At 35.5% G+C, this 26,004-nt stretch overlaps 1 protein-coding gene across 2 annotated transcripts in view; it reads left to right on the top strand.

Annotated features, from left to right (window-relative positions):
• The window catches only part of LOC140139507 (endothelin-converting enzyme homolog), a 38,646-nt gene extending 12,965 nt beyond the window's left edge, over positions 1–25,681 (top strand). Inside the window, exons 5-16 of one of the 2 annotated variants that reach the window (XM_072161322.1) lie at positions 6,108–6,290; positions 8,290–8,346; positions 8,999–9,157; positions 10,421–10,507; positions 11,484–11,702; positions 13,616–13,744; positions 15,353–15,529; positions 17,928–18,031; positions 19,093–19,203; positions 20,935–21,139; positions 21,745–21,986; positions 22,614–25,681. In XM_072161322.1, coding sequence (XP_072017423.1) covers positions 6,108–6,290; positions 8,290–8,346; positions 8,999–9,157; positions 10,421–10,507; positions 11,484–11,702; positions 13,616–13,744; positions 15,353–15,529; positions 17,928–18,031; positions 19,093–19,203; positions 20,935–21,139; positions 21,745–21,986; positions 22,614–22,713 — 1,773 coding nt within the window. In that variant the 3' untranslated portion in view covers positions 22,714–25,681. The remainder of the gene's footprint in view (positions 1–6,107; positions 6,291–8,289; positions 8,347–8,998; positions 9,158–10,420; positions 10,508–11,483; positions 11,703–13,615; positions 13,745–15,352; positions 15,530–17,927; positions 18,032–19,092; positions 19,204–20,934; positions 21,140–21,744; positions 21,987–22,613) is intronic. The other variant, XM_072161260.1, reaches the window with a different exon arrangement.
• The last annotated feature ends 323 nt before the right edge of the window (positions 25,682–26,004 follow it).

Raw genomic sequence — 26,004 nt, 5'->3', positions numbered from 1 at the left:
CCTATCGAATTGCATTCTGAATACGAAGCATGTCTTTCTGATATCAAATAATTTTCATTTTTTGAAAATGCAGTTTAATTAGCTTCGTCTAATGAAACATAATATTATCTCGCGACTGAAATTGCCTTCCGTAGTGAAGTCACGTTTCACTATTTTCCGGTGGCGGAAATAGCCTTCCGTAAGGAAGTCACGTGATAGTTTCATGGGCAAGGCTTCGCCCGGTTGCCGTTAGGTACATGTGTACCGGTTTTCATTCTATATCAGTCAAGCATTCGGAATCGGACGTAAAATTTTTTCTCTCTATGTACCATGTCTATTGTACAACGAGGACGCCGATTTAAATCAGCAAGCTTATACAATACAGCTTTCTTCACATGGAATAAACTGTGACGGCAACAGATATTAAATCAAGATGTTGTCTGCATAGTTTTGTGTAAATTACTCGATAATACAAGTCAGTATACTGAGGTAATCAGGCGTTACGAGTGCAATTAAGCTGTATGACGATAATCAAGAGTGTGTGCTGATATTCCGGGCTTCTTATGCTTGAACATACATGTAATGGCAACGACCGACGGCTAACACAATTTCTGTAGTCGGCTTCAACGAGCAGAACAGGGGATAAATCGGTGAGATATTTGCTTTCAACAAATTTGTCAAATTTTGCCGTTAATCAGTTTTATTAGCAGTGAATAACTGGGTTCTAGCCCATCTTTAGAAATTAGCCATGGAGAATAGCTCCAGAAAAATACTTCTAAAATACAGGTTTACATTTCAATCTGACGTTATCTTGCTGTATTTCAGCTAGGGGCCATGGGTAGAACAATCCAAATAGGCCTACATAATCAGATTGCGGGAGCACTTTCTTTGGCGCTGGACGGAAGTTGAAAATCGCCCAATTGGCGCCCAAATCGCGGGTTTGGCAACCCTGCGTAATCTATTCATGACTTCAGGGACGCTTGCGACCTCTATGGTCATCAGTTCTATTCACCATGTTCATTGAAGTGACAAGAGAATTGAATAGATGCGTGTATGTAACATCAGAAAGTAATACAATTATTGGTACTCATGAATGCTAAAGATCGATGAATCATGCAGGTGGCCAACTGGCCATTTCTATAACACATCATAAACCGGAAGAAGGAAACTTGTTTCTGTTCTGGTTAAATAAATTAAAAGTGACAATTTTGTTGTTGTTGTTGGTTCTGAATTGGAAAAATCTCTCTTGGTATAAAAGGGCCATATGAGGGAAAGTTATTGTCAATTTTTAACGCAAGGATATGTGCACTGGACACGTAATGCTCGAATTGGATAGTGTTCCGTGTTCCATTTTGACTGAAACAATTGTAACAAACAAACAAAATAAAAATAACAGTAATAATGATAACTTGAATATTGTCGTCAAAGAAAAAAAAAAACCATTTTAATTGTGCATTTGACGCGATTGGCGGCCATTGGTATATATTGGTTTTCATAAATGAAATTTCAACTCAAGCAGGGATATTTTACATTTTGGGGAAAAAATCATGCTCAAAATTTCTGTTCGGAATTGGAAAATCTCTCTGAGGATATAATGGCAATTTGAGCGAATTTTATTGTCAATTTCAAACATTTTATCGCAATCATTTTTTTTTATAATTGTGAAGCCATATTCGTGTTTCCGTTTTGGCATCAACTAGAATAAATTAATGAAGGAGTTGGAGTGTAGAATATATATGAGGCTCATAATATACAGACATGTATACAATGTATGACATACAGTATTTAGTGTAGGCTTTAAACGTTGCAGACAGAATTTGCTTCCCTTTTCTTCTGTCTTTTAATTGCAGGTCGTATGGATTCTAGGAGATGGGGGATATAGAAGGAAGGACGATAGAAGAAAGAACGGGAACTTCTATAGGGGGAGAATTATAGTATATAGGCCTACAACAGCTAACTACAATTAGTGCAGGCAAAGATGACAAGCATCTACATCTTCATTAAAGTACAGTGTTTCCCTCAAATTGAGTATTGTTGCATCTCGAATATTAACATATTATACAATGCTTCGTGCGAGTAAAAATAGCATCAGCAATTATGGGACTGAATTCTAACATGTCTATGGATAAGCAATGAGGAATATAGGAAGATCGGTTCACAGCTTGATGGAAAGGTCAACACTTTAATATTTGGTATCAGTGGAAGGAGCTTATACAATTCATTGGCAATCTATCCAGGCTAAACAATTCAGGAAGCACAGTAAGGATACAGTTGGAGGGAATGAAAGAATGATCTTGGTGTCATCAATGGATCATTCAATTTATAAAAGTCCATTCATTAAGCGCTGAACTGATCCGAAAGCAAGTAGTTGAAATTAGCGAGTTTTATCTCGGTAGCAGCTAACCAAATATGTTATTGCATGAATTATCTTTGATATATTTGTACAAACAAGGGTCATTCCACATCGGACAACTTGACTTTGGCTAATTGGACAAATAGCGACAAGCGTTATGGCAGAAATCAGATGGGATTGAAATATTACTCATCAAACCAGGCGTTAGTGTGCGCAAATATTGATGCCTTGCCTTTTGATGCCTTGTCATTTATGTATTTTGGATCTGTGTATCCATAAAGGGTGATGTACTAGCAACCTCTCCCCTTACTTCTTTATCGCATCGTCATTTTTAATAATAAGCGTGCAATGTGGTCTTTGTGACGGACCACGGATGTTTTTTCTGCTTTTATCGAAAACGCCGGTGGTTTTCTTTTTAACTCTATGGCATATGTTCATGTACATTGGTTTTTATGATGATATTGCTATAATTTTGTTTCAATATTACCTGCTTTATATAGTTTTGATGTGCTTATCATGCTTACTGTAGATTGATGTTGTTTTGAAAAGTAATTTTGTATATAAGGCCTATGCGTTGTAAATCGCTATATCATAATCATGTTTGATGCTTGCTATAGTTTATGATATTTGATATATAATTTTGTATTTAGGCCTATGCTTTGTAAATCGCTATATCATGTTTGATGTACTTGTAATTTGTTGCATAATTTTGTATTTAGGGCATGCTTGGTAAAGCGCTTAACGACATCTGTTTTAGCGCTTCATAAATGTTTCGTTATTATTTATATATTATTTGACTTGGTTCAGATAAATAAAACAAAAAAGATGAGCTCTTTTGATGTGATTGCACTATAAAAGAAATTATTATCAGTTTTATTATTATTATTATTATTATTATTATTAGCTCTCCAGTAGTCAAATTACAGTATTCTCTCTTACGGTGTATGTATGTCACAATGTTAAATAGGTTCAACGAGTTGATACACCCAGAAACAAAAGGAAATTCACCTAAGTGGGCATGAAACCATGCATGGGTTCTTGTTTTTTGATCTCGAAATTACTGTTGCATTTACGTTGTGTAATATGTACTGTGTGCATTGTTTACTATTTTGCGTGTTTTATAATGTATATATATTCCACGGTTAATTGCATCTTGATCAATCGTGTCCTTTTAGGCTTACGCTGTGCAATATATTGTTTGTCTTTTAAAACTAGTTTTAATATATTTGCTCGAACTCTTTGTATGTTCTAAAAATTGTAAACTCAAATATTGTTCTCATTTTTTACAATGTATGTGGTTTTATATAATACCATGTTTTGTAAAGCGCTTTGAGTTCTTTTGATGTGATTGCACTATATAAGAAATTATTATCATTTTATTATTATTATTATTGTTATTATTATTATTACTTCTCCAGTAGTCAAATTACAGTATTCTCTTTTACCTAGTTGATACACCCAGAGACAAAAGGAAATTCACCTAAGTGGGCATGAAACATGTATGGCATTTGTCAAAACATGGGAAGTCGACAGTGGCATATAGGGCCTACATTTGAACATCACATGTAGGCCTTGAGGGATGAAAATTCAAATAACGCCAATATTAAAGCAGGCTAATAATCATTGGGTTTGTTTGTTTTGTTTGGCATTGGGTTTTTCTCATAATAAATCTACCCAAAAGATAGTAGTACATTGTAGGAGTATTTATTGCCCGTCAGACTTTTTGTTATTCCAAACATAACGATGGCTAATGCATTGGTCAATTGAACCGTCAATCATTTTCTTCACCGCAAAGCTCGGCGGAAGGGTAGATGTCATGTAAAACATAAACTGCAATCAGAGGGGGGGGAGTCAGACAAGTTCCTTGACTTGTCGACGGAACATGGTTGACAGTTTTTTGGATCATTTTCTAAAATGATCAATTTAATGTACATAATTATACATATATTACATTAATAAATTCTATTTTGTCTTTCCAATCTTCGTGGGTATTTGCCTACTAGAAGATTTGGCGTTGGTTTATGCTGATGCCCACCATGTAATCTAAATATGAATATAATATGAAAATGAGAAAGGGGTCAGCCATTTAATTTCTTTTGATATATGTAAGTCCGCGCTTTTTATATTGTCATCGTTAGATGCAGTCTTTATATTCTATCCATTGTTAAATCGAGTCTTTATATTTTCTCTATCGTTAGATAGTGCATTCCCTGTTAGGGGAACTTTTGGTTTATATGCGCAACTGGCTTTCAAGTAATTGTTTGGGAGGCTCGGTCGGGTAATTACTCTGAGCGAAAAAGTTGACCATAAATCAATAAATATTAGTTGGCTGATTCCAATGAATTTTCTCAAAGCATTGCATGAATAAATTATGCGTTCTTTCTGAATGACTGATAAGTGTCCAAAAATTGGTGTGAGGCATTTCTTTATTTCAGTGTCTAGGGATAATCACAATATAATACAAATTTTATGACAAATTATAAAAAATGGATATTTTTCAAATTTTTGATATATAACAGTCCTCGAAGTAAATTATATAAATCTAATGATATATTCTTAAAGTGTATGTAGCAGGGAGGAAAAGCCAGCGGTCAATTGAAAATTTTGACCTTTCATATTGAAGATATGGATTTTTTCCCAAAAAGACCTAATTTTTTTTGGTGTTTTGGGAAAAAAATCCATATCTTCAATAATGAAAGGTCAAAATTTTCAATTGATCGTCGGGCTTTTCATCCCACCTACATACACTTTAAGTATAAATCATCAGATTTATAAAGTTTACTTCAAGTACTGTTAAATATAAAAATATCAATTTTAATGATTTGCCATAAAATGTGTATTAAATTGCAATTTCAAAAATCAAAATTATTTGATATCAGAATGACATTCTTCGTATTCAGAATGCAATTCGATATGTCTGATGTGCTCTAATGTCCCAAAATAAATACTGTCCAAACGTTCATACCCCACGCCTTAAGGTTAGTCTCTGTCACAGTTTATAAGCACTAGACTTCTACACAGCCTGTATTGATAAAGTACATCAAGAAGAAGTAGGAATTCAACCCATGCTTAATAAGGTTAGTCTCTGTCAAGGTACAGTTTATAAGCACTATAGTCTTCTACACAGCCTGTACTGATAAAGAACATCAAGACGTAGGAATTCATCCCATGCTTACGGTTAGGTATTCAACCAATGTTAGCCTCTGTCAAGTTTATAGATTTTGTCTTTCTGTCAAGTTTGGCCTATAGTTAGTGACCGTTGTGTCCGTCATGCATAAAGGCAAGTATATAATAGGGTACACAAGTTTGTGAAGGGACCTCTGATTCATGGTACAAGTGCAAGTGCCCAACTTGTGTGTGTATAGTGTGCTGCTGTGTTTTTGGTTTGTCTACCACTATATAGTAGCGCTCAACCGGTATCGTATCGGTATCGGCCCAATATTTGCGATATCAGTATTGGATCGGATATCGGTAAAAAAAAAGTTTTTGGTGACTTGGAGAACCACTGGACCTATTCTGAAGTGGTAGGATCATTCACAGTTAAAAAAAAAAAAAAATGAAAAAAATGACGAAAAAATTACAGTTTGTTAAAAAACAATTTTTACCGCGGATATCGGCCGATATTACAAAATCGATATCGGATCGGTAGACAAATGCCATATCGGTTGAGCCCAAACCACTAGTCCTGGTCTCTTTGTGGCTATGTGGTACTCCCCAACCATATAATGTATAATGCAAAAATTAATCAACTTCCATTTAATGTTTCCCTTTGCAGTACATAAAGGAACTTGGAGGATGGTCTTTACTAGCAAGCGATACTGAACTGGGCAACTGGGATGAAGCTAAGGAGTGGGATATAACCGATGAAATACTTAACAACCATCAGCATTTTTCTAATGCACTATTTTCTATGTGGATTGGAGTAGATGACAGAAATTCTAACGCCTATATCATACAGGTAAAGTGCATGTACATGTGACCATCCACCACAAATTCGCTTTAATGTCAGCGAAACTGAGTCAAGGAAGCCAATAATATCAATTTACATTTCCATATGTCTTGCAGTTCTGAAGTTTTGGACATTCCCCTTACTTAGAAAAGTCAGAAATGACACCCCTTTTATCAAGCCTTGTGATCTCCTTTATAGAACCCATACCATTCCTGTTGTTTATCAACTTTATTTGTCTCAATATTTGAGTGCAAACACTACAAGTTCATGCTCCCCTCTGAATGATTTATCATCAAGTAAATGTCACTTGGGCACCAGAAACAAATTCGTTTGATCTTTGGATCGACCTTCAATGCTGCTTCGATGCTTGTTATTAATGAACTAACAACTAATTAATCAGAATTAATGCTAAATCCATACTTTTCGATATCAGTACAGGCAAAGATTTATATCGTTAGCCTGCTACGCTAAATGCCTAAGTCATTCTTACATGTTTCTCATTTGCAATTTTGATTTTCTGAGTAATAAACCCATAATTAATCAAATTTCCAGCCACATTTTTCATTCACTTGTGGAATACATATCTCTTGATGTATTCCACAAGTTAATGAAGAATGCGGCTGGAAATTTGATGAATTATGGGTTTATTACTCAGAAAATTAAAGTTGCAAATGAGAAACATGTAAGAATGACTTGGGCATTTAACGCAGCAGGCTGACGATATGTTATTACAATTAATGGTCAATTAATTAATTTCATAAATAATAAGGATCAACCAAGCATCGTTGGTCGATCGAAAGATCGAACTAATTTGTTTCTATCACCTTGTTGATATTAATTATGCCTCTTTGGCCATTCCTGAGGCTTCTCGTTCATATCTTTCTGTAAGTTCCTTTAAGGGCTGGGGTATGAACGTTTGGACAGTATTTATTGTGGGACATTAGAGCACATCAGGCATATCGAATTGCATTCTGAATACGCAGAATGTCATCCTGATATCAAATAATTTTGATTTTTTGAAATTAGCAATTTAATACACATTTTATGGCAAATCATTAAAATTGATATTTTTGATATTTAACAGTACTTGAAGTAAACTTTATAAATCTGATGATTTATACTTAAAGTGTATGTAGGTGGGATGAAAAGCCGACGATCAATTGAAAATTTTGACCTTTTCAGTATTGAAGATATGGATTTTTTTTCCCAAAACACCCAAAAAAATTAGGTCTTTTTGGGAAAAAAATCCATATCTTCAATATGAAAGGTCAAAATTTTCAATTGACCGTCGGCTTTTCCTCCCTGCTACATACACTTTAAGAATATGTCATTAGATTTATATAATTTACTTTAGTACTGTTATATATCAAAATTTGAAAAATATCAAATTTTTATAATTTGTCATAAAATTTGTATTATATTGTGATTTTCAAAAATGAAAATTATTTGACATCAGAAAGACATGCTTCGTATTCAGAATGCAATTCGATAGGTCTGAGGTGCTCTCATGTTCCACAAAAAAATACTGTCGAAACGCAATAAACGCTCATTTTAGATCCCTTAAGAACTCACAGCCCCTAGTTCAGCCTTCCACAAAGACCTTCCACAAAAAGGTATTTTTTACCTCCAAGACAAAAAAAGTTTGTGGAAATTAAATATTTTCAGTTCAGACATAAAACATTATGTAATTTGACTGATACTGATTTCCAAATTTGCACCTAAGTTTATTTATTATTATATTAAGTCCAAAGAATGCATAATGGTATGAAAGTATTGAATGCCAAGAATAATCTGATCAACTTTACAAATTAACTTGGTCTTATGAAATTAATTCTCAGTTTTACGTCATTTATAAGTTATGCCTTCATCATTTATTAGTGTGCTTGCTTTCTCATGCATTCATTCGTTTGTTCGTTCGTTTGTGCATTCATTCATTCATTCATTTATTGAATCCTTTGTTCATTTGTTCATTTGTTAATGTATCTCCTATACATGTTCTGTTTGATAGTTCCAGCAATCTGGTCTTGGCTTGGGTCCCCCTGATGTCTATTTGGACAAAGAAAGAGTAAGTTAATGCTGTTTGTTTTCCTGTTATATTTTTTACAAAATTGACACACTATTGTTAATTAACACAAATTCTGTTGTATGTAAATGTATATGTATATACATCATCATTAGCATTTATCATCATTATTATTAATCTTTTTGATGATGACATTTTCAAAGAAGGCTCTCTCTCTCTCTCTCTCGCTCTGTGTCAGGTGGCGCTGTGTAGCGCTGCTGTGGTCTTCACAAGAGTACGCCATCTCACTCGATCTGATGCCAAGTGCATTGCACCTTGCATTCCATGGTTAGAAGGCATTGAGCATAAATGAAGCAACAATTTTTTTTTCAAAAAGAGTGATACCTCTGACGTACACAATGAATGAAAATGGATGTGTTCCCTACTTATATCCCTGAAAAACACCATAGTATTTCAGGGTTCCCAGTCATTCAGGGAAAATGAAAAGTATTTTTTTCAGACAAGAAAAAATAAAGGAAAACTCCAAAATGGCAATTATTTTTGTCATTTTGGCATACATATGTCTTGCATAAAACATATAATTCCAAAATATACCAGCCATTCCTCTTTTTAGAAAGACTTTTGCATCTCTTGGTAGTCATTTTCCTGCTACAACCTTCGTAAAGGAGCCCTGTGTTTTATTCCTCACATTTAGGATATAGAAGATGCATACATTGTACTGGGAGCAAAGATTGCCACCTATCTGAGTTTAGCCAATGAGAAGGATGAAACAGAACTGGGAGAGGAAGCTATCTTTACAGCAGCTGAGGGAAGAATGGATGCAATATTAGCAGTGGAATTGGCATTGGCAAAGGTAGGATTATGAAATATAAGCAAGTCTGTTATATCCAAAGAGTTTGTATATAAAGTCCAAACTGTGCCAATCAGCACAGCACCACAATGCACAATACTTTCATAAAATACCCCAATACTGGTTCCCTAATGCATGCAAGTTCCCATTGAACATGTACAGAAGGCAGATCTTTACAACAGGACTATCACTTGAGCTATTAGGTTTTAGATGGCATTTATGAATAACTGGGGGTCACACAAACTTGTTAAACGTTTTCAAACATTAAGACCTCATGAAAGTAAGGCAAAGAAGGTTATGAAATTTGAAATGCAAAATGGGAACCAGTTATTTTTTGACACACTTAATTAGCTTCTCTTATGATGTTCACCACATGTATGTAGACCACAACCTTCAGCACATAAATTTTGGAAAGCTATTATATTGTGGCATAACATTAACAAAAGGGTAGTTTCTGATAGATACCCACATTCATTAGAGTGTAAAATTGGGTATTTAATTTGCAGTTTAAACAACATGTTATAATCATTTCATGGCGCATTTGTGTATAAAAGATATATCATGGTTTGGTCTGGTTGATAAATGTGATATTTGGCATTTGGCATGTACAGCACATGTTATATATTCTGGAATGCTGTGAAAATCGTTTTTGGGACTATGTTTGTGTGTTGCTCATGGAGGGCAGAGCAGTGTACAGCCCTCGAATTAACCCACGGCACCCATGGCATTTTGAAATATTACAAACTGCCATCCTGCCTTGCCTTTTCAGTGAAAATCCAAGGCAAATTTCAACTTGGCCCTAAAAAAGTTGCTGTGCCCCTTCAGATCCTTAATTCGAGGGCTGGCAGTGTAACTGTAGATTCTCCATACATCCAGCAAACTTATATTAAAAGTGCAAGCTTGTTGTGATGACATAAATATGTGGAAAGCGCATCATGCACAGATTTTTGTTGAACTCAAGTTTTACAGGACCACTGATGTATAAAAGTTACAAATCAAAAAATGAAGTAGATCTTATAATAATAGATCATAGGAATCATATGGGTGTATAAAGTAGTGTAAATTAACAGTACTTGCACATGTCTTCCATACACCCTATGGAAGACATGGCCTCAATCTTCCACACATGGAGTGTGAACTTCAAATGGGGTTACCTGCATGGGTGACTCCATTTGCTACACCCTTTGTTTGGGAGATTAGGGTTATGTCTTCCATCAAAGAGTGTGTATGGATTTCAAAAATAGCTTATTGTTAATTACTTCACAGATATTTGTTCCCAAAGAAGAGCTTCAAGATCCAGTTAAGACTTACCACAAAATGGAACTGAAGGAATTTGCTGCATCAATACCAGAGGTATGCATTTCTTACAGTTTATTTTGAACTGGGCATGTGTGTGGGGGTGTGTTTGTTTCACTGACAAACATGGACCCATGCACCTATGACATATCACTCTAAAAGCAGCAGAGGGTACTACATGCAGTAATAATGCGTATGGGGTATATAATAGGTCCCCCATCGTAGGTGTAATACCAGGTCCACGGTTTGTCGGATAAATATCATATCTTACCACAAAGTCCATGTTTTCAATAGTGAAATGTCAGTGGGTAGAATTCCACAGTTACGCTGTTAACTAGGCCTACATAGGAGGCTCATAGGTTCCACGATTGTCGATGAAAACATGTAGGGTGTGTGGTGGTGGGGGGTGCGTGTGACATGGAAATATACCCATATGCAATATCGTCACCCTCAAAACAAAACAAAATTATATACATAGTACCAATACTTTTCAAAATAGGGATCATTTTGTAAATGATACCTTGATATTTTCCCAAATTGCTATTCTAAGTAATGAGCTCATTAGTTTACTGCTTTACACAGGATTGAATAGGGATTATCATAATTCAACTGTCAATCATTGATTAAATAAACCTCTTTTTAATGAGTACTTTCAAGGATTTGAAAGTCCACTTAGTCCCAAGGTCAAATACCATTAAATTAAGAATTCCAAAATTTGATTTGTTTATGGGAATGTCATCTTTAAAGCCCTCTAACTCAAAAACTTGCCTGGTGACTTGTTCCGGGTTTTGTTGGAGCTGGTTACTATTTATGTACAATCAAAGTACAGACAAGAACTGCACCAGCAACAGTGGAGATCAACTAAAACAGCATAATTGTTGCTGTGATCTTGATGACATTGTGCTCTGTAAAGCACATTTAAATATTAAATTAAATTGAATAATATAATAATAATAATAATTGCATTAAATTGATAGGGTTATCACACACAACATATTTCTGTACCCTCAATTCTTCTTCTTTTTATCAACAGATAAACTTCATGAAATATATGGAAACAATATTTGGTAAAAAAATCCCAGAAACAGAAGAAGTGGTGGTGTACACACCAAGTTACTTTGAGAAACTCAGCAAATTACTGAAGGATATTAAGATGAGAGATTTGGTGGAGTATATGCGCTGGTTAGCCATCAAACCAATGCTGAGGGAATTGAACCAGGCTATTATTGAAATTACTCTTCAGTTTCTTAAGGTGAGGATCTCATATAGTATCAAGAAGTAATTTAAGGTGATGCCGAAGAGATGAGACTTGCTCTTAAAGTTATAATGTACGATCTTATAATATGAATTTGGTTAATTTTTTCAAACCTGATTTTTTGGCATATTTGTAATGTTTACACATGTCACAACTTGCACCTAAATGAATCAGCCAAATTTGTTGTGTTTGTAGGTAAACAGAGCAAAGTTCGACATAAAGTCATAATTCAAAGAATTATGACTTTATGTCCTCCCATGAACTGCCTGTTAAACGGTCAAAATAACAAGCGGTGTTTCTTTCACTTTACCTCGTTATTTCAGCTCAAAATGAACAGAAACCATTCCCAATAATTATTACTAGTATTATTTCAGCATTTTGAGTATATAATGACAAATTTAAAATTTGAAGGAAATCGTACATTAAGCCTTTTTAAAGGCATTAAGCCTTAAAAGGCGAGTGGGATGGCAGGAGTGATATTTTGCCAGTTTTAGCCATTTATCTAAACAACTGCGGTGCACTTCTAAAATTATCAATACATTGATCTTATAAAGTAAAGGAAGCCAATAATTGTGTATATATTTCTATATGTTTTTCAGTCATTGAGTTAAGGCCAATAGTATATGAAAAAAACTTTCATTTATTACTTTATTTTGCCCTCAGTAAGCAAAAGATTGTTTGATTTGTCCATAGACCACTATTGATAGATTGGTTGGTCAATTGATAACAGGTTTTATTTTTTATTTTTTTATTTTTTTGTTGATTTGTTCGGGTTTTGACAACCCTGGATAACCCAAGAAAGCCTCTATCGAAGCTTATTTCCATTGGGGTTCATTTGAACACCGGGACGGGTTGGGAACAGTCAGGGGTTAACCCCCTACTCTTTTCGAACCTGGCTGCGAGATACATGTACAGGTATGGCTCTCTGTACACGGGACCGACGGCTTAACGCCCCTCCGAAGGATTTGGAGTACTTTCATGATTCATTTACCCAATTCTAAATGAACCATGGGAGAGCGGAAGTCTGAATTTAACCTACAGAAGTTGCCAATTAATTTCAGACTTTCTTTCCCAAGTCAATATCCCAGCAAATCGCCACCGCCGGGAATCGAACCCGGGACCTCATGCACTAAAGGCAAGTACCCTAACCATTGCGCCACGCTCTCCCTCAGAGTTGTTTTAGCCAACATTCATGCATTCTCACTGGGGTCTGCAACTTGATAAGAACTGGAGGCACGATCTGACATTTCAACTCTTGTCAACAACACTTTGTTTGTACAAATTCCTTTCTGAAATGTACAGTTCAAATACATTGAGGTCTGCAAATATAAGAGATGTAGAGCTGCAGTTGAGTTACATTAGTCTATCAGACAGTGGCAAACATGAGCTTCATGAACGTTTGGGATGGTTAGTCAGACAAGGATTATCTTTTTTTTGCTGTAGCAACATGCACACATATGTGACCATCATCTCAAACCGCTCGTAAAGTCGGCAAATTGTATTTCGAGTTACAGTGCAAAATGTGCATAAAGGTTGTATTCATATTTACCTAATCTTTGTTTCTCATTTTAGTGTCAGCTTATACTTATGTATAGAGTTAGTGTGTTTGTTTGCTTTGGCCAAATCCTGTTCAAGTGGTGGGTTAACTAACAATCAACAGTGAGAGGACAATCCTGAACCTCATTCACTTGGGGATGATTTGAAGTGACCGCCAATTATGACAATTTGATATGTAAAACCAGCGATGTGGAAAAAGAGAAATAATTATGCACCAAAATAATGTACAGCTTATGATATATATTTTCTAAACACAAAAGAAAACAAAATTGACCAGGGACCGACTTTAGGAGCATTTCGATGTGAATGGTCACATATATTCATCATATTTCTTATCATCAACTTTTCTTTAGGTTGCTGATGGTACAGATGAGGATACACCAAGGTGGCAGAAGTGCATCAGTAAAACGACAGGCACACTTGGCTTTGCTACAGGTGCGCTATTTGTCAAGGAGAAAGTCACACCAGAAATCAAAAATCAGGTGAGGTTAAACAAGGCAATAATAGCAAATGGATTTATTAATCACTGTAGACTGAACACAATCAGGATTTTGGGTGCAGGCTGGGAGGCCTCCCATGGAGGTTCCACCAACAGTTGAGGGCACAGACCCTCAATTCTTGTTGGTATTTTCTGGGGAGGGTGCTTTCTGATATTGAAATGTTTTTTTTTAAGTTGGCAGCTCTGAATATGAGTGTCAGTCTGGATGAATAAAATATTGATGACGAAGTCAAAGAAGTATGGGTTATGATTATTGTACTTTTCTCCACAAGTACAGGTGGAGGGGGTGCAACTAAAATAAAAAATAGCACCACCTTTTGTACACTAACAAAAGTTGCCAAGCAACACAAGCATTTCCACACCTTCACTTTCATGCAGCACTAACAATTGGACTATAATTTGTATTGGATGTGCATGAAAATTAGAAATACTTTCTTGTATACTGTAAAAGTGGTATTTTTCAAATGTGAATTTTTTTGGGCTTTGCTGATTGTGAACTTCTTTGCTTTGATTTTAAATCACAATTTTGAGTTTTCTTACATAGACCTATATACATAAAAGAACATAATTGTGCATTTTTATTTTCATAGTACTTGTGCTGAACATGAAAAATGCCAAAATTAATGTTCCACAAAAATGTCCACTTTAAAGTAATACACTATGCAAAAAAAGTTTCTTTATGGTTAGGAAATTTACCCACTATTAAAATATAGCAACTACTTTTGTATGTTTGCTAAATAATCGTATGCGGGGGATTGTCCTGGACATTTTGACAACTCAATCACTACCCTACGACACTCCAGAGAAAAGATATGAATGTTTAAGTAACACAAGGTCGAAAAATAAAAAATGCAAAAAGGACTATTCAAGTTTTCAGATTAAAAGAACACAAAAAACAGTAACATTTTTTGTTTTACTTGCTAAGCACATTTCAGGCATCATACTGCCGCTTCCAACCTCACTTGAGATTAATCTCTTTCTTTACCAGTCTTTCAGTACTTTGTGTGTCCACCGTTGGCGACCGTTAAACCAGCTTGTAACATACCAACAATTCTCCATCTGTAATGTTTTGGTAACATATTGAACATACAGTATCTTCCAAACTGATGTAATCATGACCTGTTTTGAATCCCTTTTCCAAACCTATCTCTCAAAACGTTAATGTCTTAGTACCCACTCACCTTTGTCTTTGATCATTCATCTGTACAATAAGCAAAGGATTATCCAACATGCATCAAGGAAAATGCTGGAATTATAAAACCGGGCTCTAAAACCATTGAATAGGTTTCTTTGACATTTTTATTTGTCGACCTCTTGGTACTTAAACATTCATATCTTTTCTCAGGAGTGTCGTAGGGTAGTGTTTGAGGTGTCAAAATGTCCAGGACAATCCCCCGCATACAATTATTTAGCCAACCTACAAAATTAGTTGCTATATTTTAATAGTGGGTAAATTTCCTAACCATAAAGAAACTTTGGCAAGAAGTTTGGCAACTATCATCAGTGGTTGGCATGTAGTGACTTGATATTTATAAGCATAGAAATACTAATTTCTCCCATCTTATTTCCATCTGTTTAATTTTATTTTCAGACGCATGCCATGATCAGTCACATACGAAAAGCATTTTTAGACAACCTTAAGGATTTGAAATGGATGGATGATGAAACTAAGACACATGCGGAGGAAAAGGCTGAGGATGTGATTGAAATGATTGGATATCCTGATTGGCTAGAAGATCCTGCTGAATTGGATAAATATTATGAAAAGGTATGCAGAAAATGTAATTGTCAAGCCATAATGTGTGATTTCCCCCACAGCGACACCCTAAATTTTTCTTGAATTTTTACTTTTTGCATGATTGTATTGTCTAATGGTGTACTTAAACACCATGTGAAAGACTAAGCCTGAAGTGCTTTAATTTCAGTCAAATTTAAGAAGTTTTATAATAAAACTGAGGATCCACTGGTTTATTCGCCAATTTCACCATAGAGCTCCACAGTTAGCAGCTAAGTGGTTTCCTTTCGTTTTATTTTATTATTGCGGCTTAAAATGATTAGAAAAGCTACTTAACAGTTGTTATTACTTATATTATGTAATCATTTTTGGCAAAGAATAACAAAATGAAAAATTGACCAAATCATACATTATGGCCTTAAAGCCACAAACACACTCAGAAAATGGTGACTACTGATTAACACTTGCCAAAGTGTGTGCATATTTATCATGTGCACCAATGTTGTAATAATCCCTTAGTTAGAAACTGCATTTTTGTGTCAAGAGAGATGAAAATCAATCCATGGGCACAGGTACTCCATGCAAGCAAGAAATTCACATTCAGAAACCATGCATACTCAACATACGAACACTATAGCAGACAGTGTTATTATAGGCTATGGACATTTCAAGAAGGTTGATTGAGCAGTTCTCTGGGGCGAGGCACATCATAATTAATATTTTTGTGGTATGATCCCTGCTGAACTGGAAATGGTAGGTCTTTAGGAGCTAACAGCAGGTATATAGGTAAAAGGGGATCTTTTGGAGTTGCACACTGACAAAATCAAGGGTATTTCTTGGATTTCTGGTTGAAAATCACCTATAAAGAAGACCAGAAATGAGAGGAATGAGCAATTCAGGGAATGAGTGAAATCAAGAGTTTTTCAGCGGTCTGTTGTGGTATAAAACTTGGGGTGGTCTTTCAGAGCTGTCCGATCCAAGAACAAGGGTCTTTCCGTGGCACGTTAGAATTCAGCATAATTGTTAATTCATGCAATTGATTGTCAATATTGAATATAAACTCTCAAGCTTAAGCTTTCATGTGAGATTAAATTTAAGTTTATATACACCTCTTCTGCAGAAAAAGCTATACCAAATTAAAAATGGGGAAATTTGATGACCGACCCTGTATGTACTTTCATCGTAGTAATTTCATATATAAAACTGACAGCTATCTGTTAAGTCTTTCATCATTTGCCAAGTGATGGTAGTGATGGCATAAACGGCTATTAGTTCTGCGAATACATTTGATAACGTCAACCTCTATATAGTCTTGTCTCGTCTCAAGTTGTGAGTAACACTATGTTGGATTTAGCTGTGGTAAATTTGAATTATGCACTTACCTAATCCCACATGTAATACACCTAGAAGGGCAATCCGTACGTTGGTGACGCAACTTCGTAAACTTATTGATTCAAATCTGCCACTGTGAAATCCAACATGTCATTATTCTCAACTTGAGACGAGACAACGCTACACAATTAGTCTACTTCAAAGGGGTGGTTTTTGTAGCAATATGTGGTGTTGGTCAGTATGAGCTAACAGCAGGCATATAGGTAAAAGGGGATCTTTTGGAGTTGCACACTGTCAAAATCAAGGGTATTTCTTGGATTTCTGGTTGAAAATCACCTATAAAGAAGACCAGAAATGAGAGGAATGAGCAATTCAGGGAATGAGTGAAATCAAGAGTTTTTCAGCGGTCTGTTGTGGTATAAAACTTGGGGTGGTCTTTCAGAGCTGTCCGATCCAAAAACAAGGGTCTTTCCGTGGCACGTTAGAATTCAGCATAATTGTTAATTCATGCAATTTATTGTCAATATGGAATATAAACTCTCAAGCTTAAGCTTTCATGTGAGATTAAATTTAAGTTTATATACACCTCTTCTGCAGAAAAAGCTATACCAAATTAAAAATGGGGAAATTTGATGACCGACCCTGTATGTACTTTCATCGTAGTAATTTCATATATAAAACTGACAGCTATCTGTTAAGTCTTTCATCATTTGCCAAGTGATGGTAGTGATGGCATAAACGGCTATGTTCTGCGAATACATTTGATAACGTCAACCTCTATATAGTCTTGTCTCGTCTCAAGTTGTGAGTAACACTATGTTGGATTTAGCTGTGGTAAATTTGAATTATGCACTTACCTAATCCCACATGACATACACCTAGAAGGGCAATCCGTACGTTGGTGACGCAACTTCGTAAACTTATTGATTCGAATCTGCCACTGTGAAATCCAACATGGCGTTACTCTCAACTTGAGACAAGACACGCTACACAGTTAGTCTACTTCAAAGGGGTGGTTTTTATAGCAATATGTGGGGTTGGTCGGTACAAGTCATTTTTTTTCTGCTAAATTTGTCGTTCATTTCAATGTTTTCTGTAGATGACCATCAGCAAAGTTGACAGTTTTGACAACAACCTCAACTCCAAGAAGTTTTATGTCAACAAAAACTTAGCAAGATTGAACCAAAAAGTGGACAGGAATGAGTGAGTTATCATACTGTAATATATTGCGATAAAATCACAACCCTGGGAATATTCCTTTGTACAGTAAAGTTGACTGTTTTTAAAAACTGTTTATGAGGAATGAGGAATAATCATTTGAAATGTGTATAATTTATAGACAATGTATTAAAATAAATATGTGACCAGATCTGGTCTAATCAGGCTAAAGTCTGCAATAATGAAACTGAGATATAGGCAAAAAGTGTGGAGAAAAACAGTACAAGAATGGACATATAAAAGGTTCATAACTTTGCTACCAAATATTCAAGAGACCTGGAGATTCAACATCAGTAATTGTACATTTATGTAATGAGCAAGTTAGTAATGGGAGTAACTCAATTTTAAAAATTTTCGACTTTGGCCGGAGTGTATCAGATTGGGTCATCATATTATTTTATAGTATATGTTTCCCTCACTAACCACCAAGGGCTTGTGCTATTGGCGCATTTATGCGCCATCACGTGAGCAAGGAGCAGGAATTTTTTAGTTTGTGTATTTATGAGCTATGAGGGAAGAAAGTGTTAACAGGGGTTGAGTTTTGAAAATAATAGGTGTGCTACAAATAATTTGCACTTCTGGAAATGTTAAGGTGGGCTGTCAGGTGTGCTATGAAATTGAAGTTTAGGAATTGAGGTGTGCTATAAATCGCACTTGGACTGGCGATTTAAGGTGTGTGATGGTGTGCGATCACATTTGCGCAACTTAAACTCGACCCCTGTGTTTACATCCATCAAAATACACTATGATAGGTAGTATGGTTTTTGATCAGGTAGACCACCATCCAAACATTAGGGGTGCATAAATAAGTCGACCATATATCTGTTGTTACTATTAATTGAGGAAGTGAGGTATTCATTGAGGTAAACATCTCTAGAGCATTTATCAAAACCAAAGGCTTTTGGCCTTATTAAGCTTATTGTATTGGTTAGAAAACAGTGCATTTTTTGCTGTCATAAATCCCTAAAAATCTGCCTCTTAAAATATTGTTTCCATCAGGACTACTGCAACATTAATTCAGATTTCTATTTCTTTTCTCCTTATAGATGGGAAATGAGTCCAGGAGAGGTGAATGCATACTATTCACCTTCATTCAACCAAATAGTGTTCCCATCAGGCATACTACAGTACCCATTCTATGATTTCAATGCACCATCGTAAGTACTAAATAGATTTGTATACACCTTACACTATTCATTTGCAATGAAAGCAATGTAGTTATTAATATCTAAATAAAAAGGAGAAGTCAAAAACAAGCAAATAACAACACACAACCTGATCCCTCCCTGTATCTGCAACTTGGCAACAGGGTTTGCAACATTTATATAATATTGAATGGCTTTGAGTGTGATACAAGAATATCACTGGCGTGTCCAGGATCTTTTCCTGCGGGGAGCTCAGAGGGCCTTTCAGAGTTATGCGGGGGGCTTAATGGCTAGCGGGGGGCTTAATGGCTAAAATCGCCAAAAAACAGCTGATTTTACATGATTTTTTAACAAAGTGCAGGGGGCTTCAGCACCCCCCCAGCCACGCTACTGAATATATTGCATGAGTCAAACAGGAGTGATAGAGAAGAATACATAGCTTGGTCACATGTTAGGCCCATGAAAGTCAATTCCGAGTTTATCGTCCCTTTTTTTTCCCGGGTTGGTGAGGTGACTTTTTCATTTTTCATTTTTCATTATTTCATCAGATTTCATTATTGACTAAAATGTGTGTTGATTTAAAGCCACACTCATACATGTTATTTATAAACAGGTTTTTATATGGGTAGGGACTAGAAAAGTTAGAAAAGAGCCTGGTTTTGCTTCCAAGTTATGAATTTATATGTTTTACAAACAAAAATATGTTTCCAATTGCTAAAACTGGTGAAAACACCGATACTTTGAAAATAATGCATTATTTTGGCATTTTTGAAAATTTGACGCGGGTGTTTTTGGTTTCCAAAAAGTGACGCGGGCGGGGGACGATAAACTCGGAATCGACTTTCACGCGCCTTACAGAAAGCGTGCACATAGCAGGAATAGTGTAGCAGGTGCATACACCTCCCTGCATATGGATAAATAAGTGCCCAATGTGGCTTCTGTTTTGGATACCTTTACACTTATTGTTTTAAGTAGTGATAGCAACAATAGTGTCAAAATGGTCCACGAAATGACTTTATTTATTAGGCCTTTATTTTTAAATGTTTTCCAATACTACGGGGAGCACATTGCTCCTCACACACACCCTGAGTATGGATAAAGAAGTTTCCATTTTGGCTCCTTTTTGGACACATGTACACCTTTTGTTTAAAGGTATGATAACAACAATAATGGTCATGAAAAAAATGGTCATTAATGGCTTCAATTAGGCCTTTATTTCAGAACAAGCTTCCAATTCTGAGGGGGCACATCCCCCATCACACACCCCCTGCATAGCGTGACACAATAGAGCTTTGTGGCCGTTCAAAAAATCGGCTGCAAAAACTTGAGTGTGTTCCCCCCTTTTTTTCTCAAATTTCTTGTATCCACCTCTGCCATGGTGTAATTTACAGGGTGTCCCAGAAAAGGTTACATGTAGATTTTTGTTTGAAAATAATCTAAGTTAATAAATAAGAAACAAAGAAAAAGTAACAAAGAAAAAATGTGAAAAAAGGTGTGCTTGTGTTTAACTTTCGTAGTGCAATATGATTAGTCACTATTGATATCCCTGTCATCTTACGGCCATAAGTAAAGTTGCTTTAATTTTGATATACGGAGTTGGAAAATAGCAGACAATTACAAAAAGGATGAATCAATATAATATCTAAAAAAATGACACAAAATATGGTCCATGTAACCTGTTTTTGAGACACTCTGAATATGATTTCATCTATATTAATGTAATTTCTGTTTATATCAAACCAGGGCTGTCAACTATGGTGCGGCTGGGTTAGTTATGGGTCACGAGTTAACTCATGGATTTGATAATCAAGGCAGGAAATATGACCAGAAAGGCAACGTGGTTGACTGGTGGTTGAATGCTACATCTCAGGCATATGAAGAGAAAACAAAATGTATGATTAGTCAATACTCACAATATAAGGTTGGAGACCCCAAGCTCAATTTAACTGTAAGTATTTCCAGGTTACACCAGGAAAATTGAAGATTAAAATGAAATTTTCCTAGTGGTTAGAGCGTCTACCTCACGATTGGGAGGTCGCGGGTTCGAATCCCGGCCGGGCCATACCAAAGGCTTTAAAAATGGTACCTACTGCCTTCTTGCCAGGCGTTCGGCATTGAAAGAATGGAGTGGGGAAAGTTAAACACATGGCTACCAGTGGACTAACCCCCTGCTGTAGCTTTTCTGCTTGCCGACATGTGGCCTAGGGTTATGAAAGCGGAGATAGGCGCCACCAATGGGCGAAAGGCTTGGGAAGGATTTAACTTTTTTAACTTTATGTTCAATTTGGTGATTGCTTTAAAATCAAATTTGTAATGCAAATGCATGCTTCATTCATCTTTCTTCACTTAAAATGCACAGCAATGTTTATTAGTGGGATTTTATGCAACCAATGATGCTCAGATTAGAGTCATGTGATATTTGATACATGATATAATCTATATGTTTTCTAATCAAGTAATTGAAATCGATTCTTTTTACCAATCACCCAAGCATAGGCATCGCATGCATGCTTTTTTCTCACTACCATTTTGATTTTTGATTTCCTTGTATAGAACAATGGCAAGCTAACCTTAGGTGAGAACATAGCTGATAACTCAGGTGGCCGTATTGCCTTTCAAGCTTTCAAGGAGTGGGATAAAGCCCATCCAGACAACAGGCAACTACCTGGTTTAACAGACTTCTCCAAAGAACAACTCTTTTATATCGGATTTTCAAGAGTTTGGTGCAATTTGCAAACACCGCAGTCCGAGAAGATGAGTGTCTATTCTGATGTGCACACTAATGCAAAATATAGGTGAGTGCATTATTCATGTAAAGCACGGCAACCAACGTTGTTTGATCTTACAATATTTATTAGTATTGGCCATCGATGCTGCTTCAACGATTGTTATTAATGAACTATCAACTAATTAATCAGAATTAATGATAGAATTCTATTTGTCAATACCATCATATACAAAGATCAAATGTTATAAAATTTATAGGCAAATCCGATTCTCAATCATTAGAGCCAACTTGTATACACACATATATTTGCATTCGGTGTCATCAAATAAATCCTTGTTCATTTTTCATAGAAATGTCCAAATAGCACAAACTGTGCCACTTATTTGTTTATTGGAACAAGACAATAAAAGCAATGACTCAAATAAAATCAAAAGTCTCACACAATTTGTGGCACTTATCACAGTAGCACAGGACCAAAATGATGTCCACCAGGAATTTGTTTTGTGTTTGTCCCCTTAGACAAATCAACTGACCCTGATATACCACTGAACATTTAAAATAGTTAGACCCCAAAGAGGATTTTGACAAAGACCACACTGAATTACTGTGTGCATTGAGTTCAACTTGCTGGTCAACCGCCAATGTACAAAATCATCCCATTGACATATGTTTTCTGTTGTTTTTTACTTTGCAGAGTTATAGGAGTGGTGTCCAATTCAGAAGAATTTGCCAAAGCATTTAAATGTCCAAAAGGAAGCCCTATGAATCCCAAGGAGAAATGTACAATATTTTGAGAATATTATTTCTAGATACAGGTAGGATACTGCAAAGCATCACATTTTCATGTTATTAAATTTTTACATCTTGGAAAGAACCCATGTTTCTGTGACATGAAATTTTCGTAAAATGTGTACATTTTCTTACAGGCCTATAGGAAGGAGAAATATTTTTGTGCATGAAAATTGTGTGAATCAACTTGCGGCTCCGACCGTGAGTTCCAAGGAGCTATGTGTATGTGTCGCCGTGATTTAGCGTGCATTCATCACCATAATTCACATGTACATAGTCGTGGAGTGGACTTTTCGCTGCTCATAAAAATCACTCAAAAATCATCTTTTTAAATATTTCTTTGGACAAAAGCTGATGCGTAGAATAAGTTGAGCAATCACAGATGACATACATCTGTGACACAGGTTTCTAAAGTGAGTATTTTTGTTAGATATACTAATGCAAACTTGCCAAAATAAAACCCTGGAGGCACCTTACGGGAGTATCTACAACTTGAGAACAAGTCCTCAAACGTTCGAAATTTGTAGTTACTACAACTAGAATCAACTGCACCTGTGACATTTTCATGCACAAAAATATTTCATGCCCTACAGTATGCTACTGCTAATAAACTGTTCAAAGCACTATTAGTGGTGCACTACTTTGGTACATCTAAGCAATCTAATCATCCAAAATCATATTTCTGCATTTTTGTAAGCAGACTATAGGTATACTAATGTGGCTGCAAGTACTAAGGCCAAAACCAATCTAAGAAGGTTTAAGAAAAAAAGGTACATGTAATTCCTTATTCTTTACACCGAAATAATGTGTCCGAGGTAGTAAAAATTTAATTGCGCCTTGCCCGTAAAAACGTAATTGCGCCTTGCCCGTAAAAACGTAATTGCGCCGCACTCATTATTTAAACATTTTTACTGCCAAGGACACATTATTTAGGTGTAAAGTACAATATAGCAGCCATATTTCTATTCTTCTACTGCAAAAATAGTGTGATTTAAAGAGAAAATATCACTTTTTTGCCCAAATATTTTAATTTCTTTACACCCAAGGTAAAGCATGTATGCCTATCCACAGCATGGGACAATTGTACGCATAACCTCTGGTAATTAATGCTCCTTATTTCAAATATAGTGCTTTCATATTAGATGTTTTGACAAATCACAGTGTGTGATTTTCAATAATAGAATTGACATTTATGGCAATGTTGCAGGTTTCTGTCGGTACAGACTTTAATTGCAATACACATTTGATTTGAGCTTTCCTACGCAGGCTTATAATGAAGATTAACTTGTCATCGTCGATGAAGACGTTTATTTGTGTGAACGAGGTCAAAGATGGAACAAATTGTAGTCTTTCATAACTTTCATATTGTAGCTTAATAACCACAACAGTTGTAATCCATACACTCTCCTTATGGAAGACATGACCTTAATCTTCCACACAAGGAGTGTGAATATCAAATGGGGTTACCTGACTGGGTGACTCTATTTGAAATCTATACCCCCTGTGTGGGAGATTGTAAGGTCATGTCTTGATAGTCTTCCATACGGGGTGTATCATAATGGATTTCAACTTGAATTCCCCATTAGACAAAAGAAAATCTTTTTAAGGTTCACCTCTCCTAAATATCTGAACAAAAAGAGTGCAAAGTTGCCAATGATGTGTAAAGGTTCTCATCATTAATAGGTCACATAATGCAACTTTTATGAATCATTGTTTTGTAGTTATCATAATTTAATGTGTTGTATTCAAGCTGTATCAACTAGTAAGGGTGGACAAATTTATTGAAGTGTTTCGCTTACTCTATTCAGATTACTTCTCAAACCTCCCAATCCATAAATATTTATAGGTGCTGGAACAAAAATATTTGATCAATTCTGGCTCCCTGACTGACCTAAAGATAGTCTGTGTACATGTATAATGCAAAGGGTTAATGTATGATATGCTGCTGAAGTTCAACAACAAGTAATCTGGCAAACAGTGCAAATGTAGGTTAACTTCATAACCCAGGATATTTCGAAAGTAATAATATATTCATAAACATAATTCATTACAATTCCTGAAAATAATGTCTGTCTTATCCAAATGGAAGTCAAAATATTTTTGCTGAAATAAAATGTTTTTCCTGCCAACAACTCATATTTTTCAACTACATATTGCCAGAATTGAAAACACTTTTTATAAAATAAAATAGTGAAATATTCAGGCATGAAAATTTTCAGCGTTTTTTTCAGCGGATTTCAGCATTTTTTTGTTATTGTTTTCAGTGTTTTTCAGGCTATTGCTGAATCAAATTCACAAAAAATGGTAAAAATTGTGGTTTTCAGTGTGTATTTAGACCAGTTTTCATGCCTGAATATTTTGGGCTGTCAGGGTTGAGAAGGTGTTAGTTGGGTGACAGAAAACACAAATATTTTGTCCAGACAAATTTTAAACAGAACATCATTTACTGACTCATTTAAAAGTAACTTAAGGTACTATTTATTAACAATAATAATGTACATTCTGTAATCATAACAATGTATTATAACCATAGTCACATTATTTATCATGAAATATATTTTGTATCAAAAAAAATACAGTAAGCAAATATTGCTGCAGTGCAGGTGTCTGGAAGTGTGTGACAAATAACAAGTTTTGTAATGATGCATTGTATTTTGTCGCCAGAATGGAAGAATGTAAGTGTCTTTGTTGTAATATTATCACTTACGACTTTCTTGCATTCTCCCTTTGATTTATGGTTTAAATGGGCAATTGCATGTGAAATCCACACCTCGCTGACAAAGTTTATGGAATTCTAACCAAATTAAACTTAAAGTTAAAATTAAAGTTTAAGGTGGTACTACAACCCTAATAAATTTTGTGACTAATTTTGCATTTTTCTCAAAAAATAACTACACACTGGTAACAAAATGTATATTATAGGGAGCAAGGAATCTAGTTACTTCACTGAAATTATATGTTAAGAAATGAGGTACATTCTAGCGGTACCTCATTTTTATCATAAACAACAAATCGCTTGTCTTGAGTCACTAAAATTCCCTTGTAGTAACTGGATTCCTTGCCCCTTTAATATACCGGGTGTCCCAAAAAAGGTTACATGTAGATTTTAGGAAATAATGTAAGTTAATGTTAACAAATAAAATTGTCCTTTTCATGACATAATCTATGTACCCTCTACTAGTACCCCTGTGAATGTCAAGTTCATAACGTGCGTAATTAGCCTGCATTCCACACATTCCTGAGCAAGTTGTTTACCATGTTTACGTTACATAATACAACACGAGGTTCACTGCCCG

This window comes from Amphiura filiformis, chromosome 1 (genome assembly GCF_039555335.1).
Source record: "Amphiura filiformis chromosome 1, Afil_fr2py, whole genome shotgun sequence".
Taxonomy (NCBI): domain Eukaryota; kingdom Metazoa; phylum Echinodermata; class Ophiuroidea; order Amphilepidida; family Amphiuridae; genus Amphiura; species Amphiura filiformis.
Note: the sequence above shows the minus strand (reverse complement) of the source record. Positions and strands in the feature narration are given on the sequence as shown.